Raw genomic sequence first — 13,032 nt, 5'->3', positions numbered from 1 at the left:
TATAATATTTAACTGCTAGATGGTATCACCACACCCCAGAAAATGAATATTCCTAAATGCGTACTCTGCTGTGTGCTAAATTACTATTACACTGATTGCAGACATTTATCAAATCACACCTTTAAAAACTACTGAAACAATGCAATTAAAAAAATACAATTGCCAATTATTTTTGCTATATCCACTACATTTTGTGTAATCTTTTGTGTATTTTTCAAGTCTTACAGCTACGATCCCTTTGGTTGTACATAAGGGTGGATGAGGAGGTGCAGCCAGCTTCTGAGTCACTTATCTTTTAACAGATTGCAGGATCACACTGACCTGTACCAAGGTTCATTTCTGACTGGAGGAGAGGTGTGTCTCTCCCCAACACCACCACATGCCTGAAACGGCCAGGGAGTCTGCAGGTATCGCTGTGCCTTTGTGAGCTGAGAGAACCCATTCTGATTAATACCACTCTACCCTCAGTATACTGTACATTACTGCTTGGGGAATCCTGGTTAAGTGTGGTGGGAGCATGAATTCTTGGATCAATTAACTGTTAACTCCTAAATGGGCTAGACAGGGCTCTTCTCATTTGTAACCGTTCTTATGTTTCTTATTTATGTTCTTATGGTCATGGATGGCTACAGGCATGACCTGGTCTTGAACTTGTGATCAAAGATCTCAACCCTCAGTGGTGTAAAATCAAACTGTAATTTTGTTGTTATATTTATTAATCATTTTTTCATTATTGTTTTATCCTAAGAAGGTTGGAGGACTTGCATTTAGATTATTTTATAACTAGTACTCACTTGCCGCATTTGTGAAATTGTGAAATGAATAAAAAAGGAATAAGGGAAGTACAAAATTATTCTCTTCAATTACTTATTCACTATACATTTGCATTAGTGCTTATGATACCACTTTGTAGAAAAGTAATGTAAAATCTTAATAACAACTGTAGAAAATATTATAGTGTGTATTTTGAAGGCTACATACTATATAATTTTGCATTTTGATTCTCCTAATTTATCTTGGATAAAGGTTTCATTTAAATGAAGACATTTTATACCTTTTGTGGAACACTGCATGTTAAGTACAACTTTAATTTAATTTAATAATTTAAATTTCAACATAATGACATTACTTTAAATGTCATTTCACAACCAAGAACAGCATGATCACTTCTACAACACCTTGTGAATGCACCTGCAAATATAAAGCTAATGAAGGAAATGGTGGTGGTATACAAGTACAAATAATGAAGTTAAATTAAATCTGTGCATAAAACCAGGAGAAACACTAAAGGAAATATTGCTGACAACAGGCCTGCAAGGATGAACAGATAATTGTTTTTCACCCAGAGTAAGCATCTGCAGAATACCTGCAACCAGGATTAGAGTAGGAACACATAAATCATGTCACTGTAAAAAAAGCAGAATGAAAAGATGGAATATTGTTGTTTTGTGATTTTGTGTAGAGAACAGATTCACTTTAGTTAATAGTGTCTCCTATTGGTTTTATCAGGTACTTAATATTTCCACACTGCAGAATTATCTTGCAATTCTCATTATGTCACAGAACATGCACTGTATTAGTGCAGTGCTGATAGCTAACCAAAGAACTGGAGCGCACACAGTATGTAATATAATACATACAGTGTGTACAGTATATACAGTAGTAGTTACTATAAAATAGAATGTACTGCAGTGTGGTTAATTCATGTTTCACAGAAGAAATCTAAAACAAGTTCAGATTAAATGGATGGGTCTACTTAAACTCTTCAGCCATTCAAATAATTTGTCTTTCATGAGTTTCACAGCTATTTAATAAATTAGTTTGCTATTTTATTTTACCTCAATGCTTCCTATGCAATTGTCTCTCTGAAAAGAATTCCATGTGAGATGTTAAAAAACAAAAAATATTTCAGAAAGAAAAGATAGCAACTAAAAAAGTAAGCACCACAGAATATGATGGTCTGTTGCTGCATCTAAGTTTGTTTGTCAATGGGCTGCTCAGCATGTTGTGATGGGGAAGTACCTTTCCAGCGCCTGCCTGTTCCTGACAGGCAGGTTTGGGTAGGCCTTTCAAAAGCAGAGACTCATTACAACCAGCAGAAATATTAGCTTTACAAATGAAAACAAGAAATTACTTTTTCTCATTTCAGAACTCATTAAAAATGCTCTAAAATGTTTTGAAGTTACAAGGTCTTTGCATATTTAATTCTGTTTATCTTGTTACCCAACAGCGTTTTTGTCTTTTATTCTCTAGAATATGTAAATTTAAAAATATATATCCAGTGGCTCCAGCCACTTTACTAATTTAGCCTGAAGTGAACCTATTTCTGTGTTTCAACTCACTGGAGGACGGATTTCCCTTGAAAAAAACTCTGTGAAGTATGTCTTTTTCTGTCTTTGGTTTATTTGCCGAAAACAAGCAAACCCTCATTCCATACTGAAAATTAGAAAAAAAATTGAAAAAAGAAACACAACGTTTCATACTGTGAGTTGTTTTCAGATGTTTCTTCTTTCTGCTTTTCATTCCTGATTACTTGGTAATTAAATATCCAACAGAACTGTTCAATAAGAGCAGGGGTGTCCTCCCTGAATTCTGCTTCACTATTCCATTCTGGCCTCCCTAAAGGTCCCCCTTCATTAAACCGGTGAAGCAGTTTTTCAGTTTTCCACCTGATCTGCTGTGTAATGAAACTGTTGGCACATTATAGCTACCAGCTTCACGTAGCTGGTGGCTACAGTTCAGTGGATCATGGCATGGGTCCCCTCCTACAGGTAAGTTTACTTCACAGATGCACAGATAATACAATAATGAGTTAAAATATAAAATAGGCACAATTTCAAGTTTCCAACAGTATCCTGAATAGCCGGTTCCTGGACAGGGAGAGTTTTCAGAGTTCTTTGCACAGGGATTGGGCATGAGAAACTGTTAAGTTTGGAGCATTTTCAAATCTCTTGAATTTTGTAAGAAGAAATGCTGTAAATTCATGCCAGTGACAGATCGCAGACTATAACTACTGTAGTTATGTAGTGCTACAACTCAAACATGGGATCATTTGACAATTCTTTTAGATTACGATTGCTTGATGCACCATTTCATTTTAAGGGATAGGATCTACTTTATTTTTTCTACTTTATTTTATCAGGTTCTCAAACTTTTGAGATCTTTTTAAGATACTCTTTATTTGTGAACATGTAAGCTTTCACACTCTTTAGAAAAGCTATTTAAAATATAGCATAAGGATTAGAACTAAAGACAGAGTTCAGCAAAATTTCAACCTAATAATACAAAAAAAAACACTTTAAAAGGCCAAAAATGTAACTTACACATTAATCCCTAAATTACAAGTGAAAAGGAACATCATAATTACTTGAGGCATTGCAACAAATAGTTACAGACTCAGCACTGTCTGTGAGATTTTCATTTAAGGAAAACCTGAAACAACAACATCTGGATGTCTTGGAAAATTTCTGCTGAACCAATGACTGAAGTCAGTAAAGAACTACAGGGAACCATGTTTAGGAGAAAAAACAACCATCCTCCCATTACTAGAGAGACACCTGGGTAGGGGTCATAGGAACCTGGAGCAACCTTAGTGAGACTACATTCTGAATGGGACACATCCATCACAGAGAATGCAAATATAAGCACACAGAGAAAACTTAGAGACTCCAAAATACACTAGTCAGCATGTCTTTAAAAGGTGAGAGGAAACCGGGAGTCTCCCGGAAATCAGCGTCTCCTCCCTGAGTCCCGCAAGTGATCCATAATCACCCGGAAATTGCCCCCCACTCCCAAAGTTTTCTGTTGGGAACACCCCTGGTCTGAAAATTCCTCAATGAATTATTCAATTATATAATATGACTTTGATCCATCTGAGAATCTGCTCAAATCTGGTAAAATAAGCCGCATCTCAGCATAACGAATGTTTGCAAAGAAAGTTTGCATAGATATTATAGTTTCTATCGACTAATTATTTAATTTTATAGCTGTGATTTATTTCAAGTAAATAAATCACAGCTATAAAATAAAATAATTAGTCTCCCCAGTCTGCAAGTTTTCACTACCCGCCCCCCCTCCTCCCTGAAATCATTTTTTGAAAGTTGGGATGTCTAAAATCCACATGAAAATGGGACAGCATAAAAACTTCCCCCTAACCCAAGAGCTACAAAACAGCAGTACTGTCTCACTTAGTCTCCCTTACACATTGAACAATTATTATGTTAGCATTATTTATTTGCATTTCAAGAATCATTGATTTATCTGTTCTTTCAAGGATATGCCTGTGATTTTTACTTTCAATCCTTATTTATGTATCAGTGTGTTTTAAGCAGGAAACAGCCATGGAGACCTATGCCATCTTAAATTAAGAGATATAAAGAATTACAACTAATTGCATTTACAATTAAGAATAGGAGTTATTAAAACACAAAGGGTGAGTGATGTCTTTAACTATTCATTCAGTAGGATCTCTTATGAAATAGCATAAAGAGATGCTTGACTTAGTTAGCAACTCTGCCAAATAGTCAACTCTTGTTTGTAACATTCCTTATGTACACAATGATAATATCAAATACACTTCTTATATTTCGGAAACAAACTACAATCTGAAAAAAAAACATGATAAAAACAGATAATTTGCTGTGCTTGGAATGCGTATTGGCATATAATGTATAATGCAGAGAATGCATTTATTAAATGCTTAAATTGTCCACAATGACTAGACTTTTCAATTGCAGGATGCCTTGTGGTCCAATTTTAATATCCCAGACACTGCTGTTCATGTTTGCAAATTCTAAAGTATACAAATTGTAAAACAATTTTCCACTAAAGTTGGTCATATCTTTAAGTATTTAAGAGATCCTTTGAAAAGAAAATGTGAAATTCCTAACTATAGCCTTCCAAGAATCATAGCAGTTTCTACATCCTTTTAAAAAGTCAACAGCATAAGTCTGTGGGGAAGGGATACAATTGTCCCTCTTAAAACTGGATGGGTTTAGCATTTTTCCCAGGCGAGGAGCTGTTAAGAATTTAAGAAGACACAGAATAGCATATAGAGGAAATGAAAACAACCAAAAAGGAACCAAATAAACAGAGGAATGACTTTTAAAAAACATCAATACTTCAGTATGACTGGCTTAATTGTCCACAGAAAGCTATGGACAATATGGGATTACTATATTAAGGACTCAAACCTTTGAAACAACAATGACTACACTGAAACCTTTTATTATTCGTCTGTGAGACTACAGCTCTAAAAACATAATCAAATGCTTGATGCAAATGGAATTAAACACTAATGTTATTGTGCGTGAATCTGAGGTATCACTTTCTGCCATCTGAATCTCTTCCCATGAATTAATAAGAAGCACAATGTATGTTTGACATAATTAAAATGAAGTATTGCATAATACAATGAAGGCAAGCACAGCAAGTAATACAGTATTTCTCTCTCTAGTTATAACTGTTGCAAAAAGTTCTTAAAACCTAAACAATAACAAAAGGTAGCTGGCACACAAATTATAATCAATAGAAAATAATTTTATATTATTTAAGATTTTCACATAATTAAAACAGTTTATTTTCCTGCTCTTTTTTGGTGGTTATCAAAAATCTGACTATAGTAAATTACAAAATATATTGGTTGCATTTCCTTAAATAAGACATCTTTATGTAAAGCCAATTAAATGAGATGACTTTACTGGTTTCTTAATATGGTTTAGCTTCATTCAGAACTTAGTAATTATTGAATTTGGTTAAGAAATGTTAGACTATTATTTTGATATTTTACATGTTGGTGTAAAATTGTAATCCTTAAATATATTTAATGTTATGTAAGTTTCTTATATTTTTTGTTTTAATTTTATTGATGTCCTTGCAAATACTACACATATTTACTTATGTTGTTACAAACCCAATTTGTTTGCAAAGGATAATCTTTATTGCAAATGCAAACTTTTTGACTGTACAAAAAACATTTTGGGAATTTGTGATGCACAATTACAGCAAATATTTAAATCTAGGCAACATAGGTCTTAGACAGACATACGCTTTTTTAAACTTTGTAAATGAATATATGTCTTTATGTATTTGAAGTATCAAGGCCCATATATTAAATAAATATTAATTAATTCCCCTTTATATGTGGTTAAATATTTTTTCAAGGTGTAGTTTTAACTTTCCATAACATGTCATGTACAGTTCCTGTATTGAGCATTCCCAGTTGCTCACCCAATGAGTTTGTAAAGAACACTCATGCAAGCTAAGCGCTATAATTGAGCCTGGGTCACTAGCCAATTGTGACTGGGATTTCCTAAGTGGTGGTGCACAGATGGCTGAGTGTCACTTAGGGTGGATTGGGATTAGTCAGTCAGGGTTCTCTCTGTTTTCAGCCATTCAGCAACCTGTGCACCTGTGCAGCCACCCAGATACTTGCAAGCATGCAAGTAAATCCTTCAGCAAAGGATATATCTCTCCTCCAGTCTGCACTGAACCTCCAGTATGGGGCTGTTGCCTGTGCCATGTTAAAATATTAATGGCTTGAAGGTGGGCAGATTGGAGGAGTCTGCCTACAATTCCTAATTTTACCATCTGTGCACTTGTGGGGTTGAAGGCTGTGAGAGAAGACTCAAAAACATATAATTACCTATTCCAAATTGGGGTGGGTTTAACAAAATAATATTTTTTCAAAAACTTTAAATCAACAATCTGCATCAGATACATACTGTAACTGCAAAAATGTTAACTACACCTGTGTGAACCCATGCATTTAGCCAGTTAAGACAGAAAGTCCCAAACCTAAAAATATATCTTTCATTATAACAATACTCAACATGGACAGTTTACATAAGTAAACAGTCTCTGGACTTGAAAAATACATTTGTTTATAGTGCAGCCATGTAGAATATCAGCAAAAACAGGAGTGGGACTCCACATTAGTGTAAGGAATCAATGGATGAGTAGAGCAGCTTATTCCTCATACAGAGGATAAGATAGTTACAAGATAAGGATCAATGGGATCAGATTGATATGGATTGGATAAAGATAGTATACTGTCCTCTCAAGAAGTTTCACATCTGATAAGACTCTCATATCGCCTTTATCCTGAAAGGTCAGAACTATAGTACAGAATTCCATGAAAGCACTGTCCTCTGTGTGCAAAGGACTCACTATTTTGTAGTACAAGGTGATTCACTGATTCACTGTTCTGAAAAACATTAACTGATGTCTTCTTGTTTTTCTTGAACCATGTAATCAACCTGTTAAAAGCTGACAGTATCAGAAGCTTGGAGATGCCATGCCAATGGACCAATTCTACCCATGTACCACTGCAAATAATGCAACTGTATTGAAAATCTATTGGTAGTGTACTTATGAACTTCCTCTATTTGTCATGGCTGTCTTCCTCTGTACCTGTTCTTATAGGCAATACTCATCAATAATGTGAGTAGAATGGACAATTTGCACATAAGGTACTGTCTGCCTTCTTAAATAGAATCTGTAAGAATCAATACATAATAATTACTGTATATACATTGAATTAAGGAAGTCAAAAGAATTCCAGCTTTTTTAGCTTTGGAACCTCCAGCCTATTGTGCCCTAGTTTTTGTAATCACATGGTGGTGATATAAAATCTTTACTTGATTCCCTGAAGAGCATCCATTGATAATTAAGAGGCAAATGGCATTGTTGAAGAGCCGCTATGTAGAAAGTTTCTGTTTCTTTTCTTTAAATAAACCCCCAGGCTACGTCTTTTGCTGAGCAATATGTTTATATGTTAATATGTTAAATAGACATGCATCTTTAAATATCATAACATGCCCACTCCTTACATCAGTACTTAAGTGAGATGACCTTGGTTAAGAATTCATTAAAAGGCATCTTTCAAAAAGATCTTGAGGGCTACAACCAGTTAATGACATTCAAGTCTTTGAGCTCTGATGCGACTCATTTCACCACTAAACAGCTTCCATGTTCACTCCATGTTTTTGGAAACAGTCATCTGGGTCTTTCTGCAGTGGCCTACATGCTGGCAGAGTGGAATAAGGTAGCTTTTTACCTGGTCCAAGGTAGAGTACCTTGACTTGAGCGTGATGACCTCATCAAGGTGTGCCCTGAACTCTCTCCGAGCAGCCTGGAGAAATCCACAGCAAAATCACATTCTGCCTATTGTTACACAACTCACAACTGTAATATATAGCCAATAAGTGCAGTTTTATTTAAACAAACAACGGAACAAAGCTATGGTAAAAGGGCACACCACACAAAAAACCTCAGAAATTAAATATTTAATTTCAGAAGAATTTATTTTCCAAAGAAATGAAGGGTACTGTTAACCTTCTCTTTCAGCCAATCAGAAAACAATGCAAAATTAGTGAGAGACATTGTAATTAATCCCCCTCTGTGTTTCTGTGACAGTAAACATTTGTTGAAGAACGCTAAACAGGAAAAGACTTTCAATATGAAAAATTTCTTACAGTTTTTTCCCCATCTTACCCTGATTTCTTCAATGCCAACTTAAACTTATTTTCCACTTACATGAACAAATAAGAGACTACATTTGCCACTGTGCCAAGGTAGAACCGTTTTTCCAGAAGCAGAGACTTGTTTAATCACAAAGGGGGAGCATACCGGAGGTAAAACCATTTAATTAACATGTTTCTTTCTTGTTATGTAACAGTACCGAAGGTTTAGTTTTAATAAAGATTAAAACTAACATATCCAAAACCACAACATCGATTGGAAAGGCCGACTTAAATCCCGAATAAGACCTTTGCTCCACATGAGCCACATGAGATTATGACCTTTCAAATCTTCGTTGATTTGCAACAGCAGAATTGAGAGACCACTAGTTCACACCTCCCCCCCCCCCTCAGGAGTAAAGACCCAATGGAGAGAGAGAAAGACAGCAAGGGACATCTCAAAATGATGATGGACACACTCAGTATTGAGCCAGTCAAAATAAAACATTAAAAATGGCTACAGAAGTGGAAAAGGGAAGGGGAGGTATTAAAACAGCACCAAAAGCTTTTTTATAATATATATGTATATATATATGTTCTCTCCCTTAATTGACAGAAGGATTTGCGGGATCAGCATGCACAGCAGCAAACACCACTCTGAGACAACACCAGGCAGACAGGAGTGGCTGAGTGAAAGAGTGGCGTATGGCTTGGTGATGATGTCATATAACACATGCAGGTATACCTCAGAAACACTATAGGTGGATGAGCAGGAAGGGAGCCGGGCCTGGTGGTGCAGTGGAGGGGAAAAGAGAACACTGTTAAAAAAAGGAAATGACGCCAACGGGAGGATTTCAAAAGGCTTTCTGCATGGGTGGTCCCAGAACTCAGACAGTAGCAGGGGTTTTACTTCTGACTTCAAGGCTGAGGTAAAAGATGTGCTTCTCATAATCTAAAAATAAAGCGAGCAGGATGTTTTTTTCCTTGGTAAAGTAACGGAACTGATGTCATAGTTTTTTTGTGAGATTGAGCAGTATGATTGACACTGGTAGGAAAGCCAAACCAATTATCATTCAGAAATAAAAGCATTTATTTTTATAGTAATCATTGTAATTAAAAAACAAAATGCCCGAGGAAGGGCAGTTTCTGTATACTGAAAAAGGATTTGTCTCTAAAGATTGTATTGAGATATTGTTAAAACTGCTTTTGAAAAATCTTAAAATATGCATTCAAACTAATTCCTCCACCAGTACTTCTAGAAATAAGGCCTAAACATTCATGATTAAAAATACATGAGATGCCAGACATGTCCTATTTCTGTTTGTGGAAATCTCTGTGTCCAGACACCTTGCTCAGATTCACAGAGAAAATGGGAATATAAGAAATGAGGGATGAGGGTCAATGAAAACACCACATAAATACCACTAGACTGCAGGCATTCACTTTTTCTAAATGGGTTCTATACTACTTCTACTTCAGTTATTCTAAAAATAACTGGAAACACATACCAAAAGAGCAATGCTCCTTTCAGCTAGCCATGATAGGTGATTGCTTTGTTTACATTTTAATGAAAAAAGAGTGCAGAAACTGTACAGCAGTATTATTTTTGTGCACTGGTACTAAATATAATCAACTGCAATATATTTATTCTGTATTTATAACATTTTATCGATAATAATACTGTAATAATACTGTAGTAGTGCTGCACTTTTTAAATAGAATCCACCTACTAAAACAGAAGGGTTTAAAAAACAGAAGCATGAATACATTTTACCTTTTTACAAGGACAATCATCATTTAAAAAGGCCAGTGATGATAATCATACTTTCAGATAAGTAATAATTATCACATTAATAGATTCTATGACATTCCTTTCCCCTTAATGTGTCAAAGAAATGGGTAAACATCTCTTGCCACACTCAAATGAAACCCCTGCTGAACACACAAAAAAGTAAAAACAGAATGTATGGGGATGAGTCGGCAGACCAGTCAAGATCTGGGGTGACCAGTCATCAGAAATCAAACGTAAAAAAGAAAAAGAAAAATCAAGAGGAGAAAAAGAACATCACCGAGAGAAATCGTACATTTACTCTGAGTGAGCATCCTTTCACATTGCCCTCAAGGTGACCTCTGAGCTCCTCCAGCTTTCGATGGAGCTACATGTAAACATCAGAGAGTGAATTGAGACAAGGCACACTTGGAATGGTTACACATTTGAATAGTTTTCTCTAAAAGATTAATGTGTTTTTTTGCTTAGTCTTCCTACACTTTTATGCTTTCTCTCTCACACTCTCACTATTCTATTTCCTTCTGAAGGTGCTCTTTCTATTTTGGTTTTTAAGTGATGCCTTTTAAGATGGTTAGGTTGTTTGTATTTAGCTCAAGCCCTAATCAATAAGGAATTTTATGTTCCAATAGTAAAAGAAAACTTCCTTCCTTGCACAAGGTTCTCCTTCAGTATGCAGTTAGTTAGCGCTCCATCTCTAGAGTTGTGAACTAACATTAAACATTTAACTGCCCATGCAATAATGTTTTTTACACTACTGAAATTCATGCTTTTGGATCTCAAAAATAGGTGCCAAGTTTTAGCCTTAAAAAGTTAAACACATCTTTTGACCTTTATTACTGTCTTATTGTTAATAGTTGAAACTACAGTACATCACAGGCAAAGCAAAAAATGTGGTGGTATTTTAATGTGATTTCCTGCATCTTTGTAGCACAAGTAACACAAGAAACTGAATTTCAAAATAATACAGTTTAAAATCAGCAAAAATGTATTGAGTTTTTGACTGAATTTTAAGTAAAAATTTTAAGTTTTTCTTTTGCTTGAATGGTGCATTATATTACAGTGCATTATAGTGTATCCACAGTTTGGTTGGTTAATTTCTCTAAAACAGAGGAAATCTGGTTCGATAGAGACAGTTCACTGTCTGTATGATCCTGAGGCTTTGTAAACACTTTCAAGAAACCAAAGACATTCATAAACACTAAGGCAAAGGGTGCCCATGGTCAGATGAACAACTTTCAATACTCAGTAGGGTGACTAACTGTGTTCACATTGCCAATTAGCACTGTGACCTTAGTGATCAATATTTCTGTTTCAATGCTTATAAATGAGGAACTGTCTTCATACACATGAACTCCATAAAACATAACCCCAGATACTTATGAGTAGGCCAAAAGCAGTTTGTGGTTGAAATCAATGGGCCTATGTGGACTGTTTCTCTCCACATGTAAATCAAGATTACTTATGATCATTTCCATTTCTCTCAAAATTGGGCAGTCATGGGAGAATAGTAGTGTAGCAACGGATCTTCAGCAACAGCCACACATGTCTTTGATATCCAGGTCTTATCTCTGTGTTCACAGAACTGCTCAGTCAACCAGGTATACTGTATACTGTAGTTCCATCCACTATGAAGCACAGAATGCTTGTAGTTTTTTCTAGTGTAAATGTTATTGTAGTGAATGACAATGCTCACCTGAGCAAGATGAGCAGATGATGGGATCAGCAGTACAGACTGATATACAAATTTCAGCCCGATTTGATTTTAGTCCGGTTTTCCGCCCTAGTTCATATTTCTTTAACTAGACATGTTAACATGTTTTTAACATAACATGTCTAGGCTTTAACATAAAATGTACAGTAATTAACACATTTTTTGCATTTTAGGCTTAGAATTTTTTCATCTCTTTTTCTGTTTCAGATAAAAGTATATTTGTATATTTGAATTTAAATTAAATATTAAAAGCAATTTTAAATTGAATTAATATTTTAGGGAAAAGGAGAACCTTGTACAACACAATATATATCTGAGAAGTTATTAATTTGAGAAAATAAATGCTAGGTGAAAAAACACTTTTTAGGTTAAATTAACTAGTTCTGGGTCCTGCACCTCTTTTCTGTGATAATAAATGAAAAGTTATTTAAGGGATATCCACCTAGTGCTGAAACCAAGGTACTCTATTGAAAAAGCCTCTATGAATAACAAGCTGTAGCCAGAGAGGTTATGGTCAACACATTGCAGAATTTCATTTTTCCATCTGAATTTTAAACATAGTTTTAAGGTTAATTTTGAGATTTTGCAGATATGTACAAATTATGTCATTCTTGCACCTTCGAAATGTGATGGATAGAAAGAATTTGAACCGCATAGTGTTTCTATTTCTAACATTCATGGTAAATAAACCTTGCTAACTGAAATAAAACTGGATTCATTAACAATACTAAGTGGATTTCAGTTGTAAATGAAGCTAGTTATGAGGAGATGGAGCCCATCCCGAAAAACAGGACCATAAGGCAGACACCCTGGATGAGACGCAAGTCCAACACAGGGCAGAAGGGCACACACAGAGACATGCACATACTTGTACAGGGTACAGGAAATTTTCCTATTAACCTATCAGTATGTTTTGGACTGGGGTGAGAAAGGAAACCCACGCACACATGGGGAGAACATTGCTGCTTTGGGATATTAGTCCAGAATAATAATGTAATACAGAATACAGATAATACAGTTAATTGTAATACAGGATCCTTCTGTATTTGTGTGTTCAAGAAATGATTTTCTTG

The 13,032-nt window shown here is 35.2% G+C and overlaps 1 protein-coding gene across 13 annotated transcripts in view; it reads right to left on the bottom strand.

Moving 5' to 3' along the window:
• Positions 1-13,032, bottom strand: part of gphna (gephyrin a) — a 479,030-nt gene that overhangs the window by 65,380 nt on the left and 400,618 nt on the right. For 4 of the 13 annotated variants that reach the window (XM_015351214.2, XM_015351219.2, XM_015351216.2 and 1 more), the window contains exons 9-10: positions 10,544-10,615; positions 9,205-9,246 (exon numbers count right to left, since the gene is read on the bottom strand). The exons of 3 other annotated variants lie outside the window; for them this stretch is intronic. In XM_015351214.2, the coding sequence (XP_015206700.1) occupies positions 9,205-9,246; positions 10,544-10,615 (114 nt within the window). Of the gene's footprint in view, positions 1-8,056; positions 8,132-9,204; positions 9,247-10,543; positions 10,616-13,032 lie in introns of all 13 variants that reach the window. 6 more of the 13 variants (XM_015351217.2, XM_015351221.2, XM_069193410.1 and 3 more) reach the window with 3 other exon arrangements.

This window comes from Lepisosteus oculatus, chromosome 8 (assembly GCF_040954835.1).
Source record: "Lepisosteus oculatus isolate fLepOcu1 chromosome 8, fLepOcu1.hap2, whole genome shotgun sequence".
NCBI lineage: Eukaryota > Metazoa > Chordata > Actinopteri > Semionotiformes > Lepisosteidae > Lepisosteus > Lepisosteus oculatus.
The sequence above is the reverse complement of the archived record's forward strand: the minus strand, read 5'-3'. Positions and strand labels throughout refer to the sequence as shown.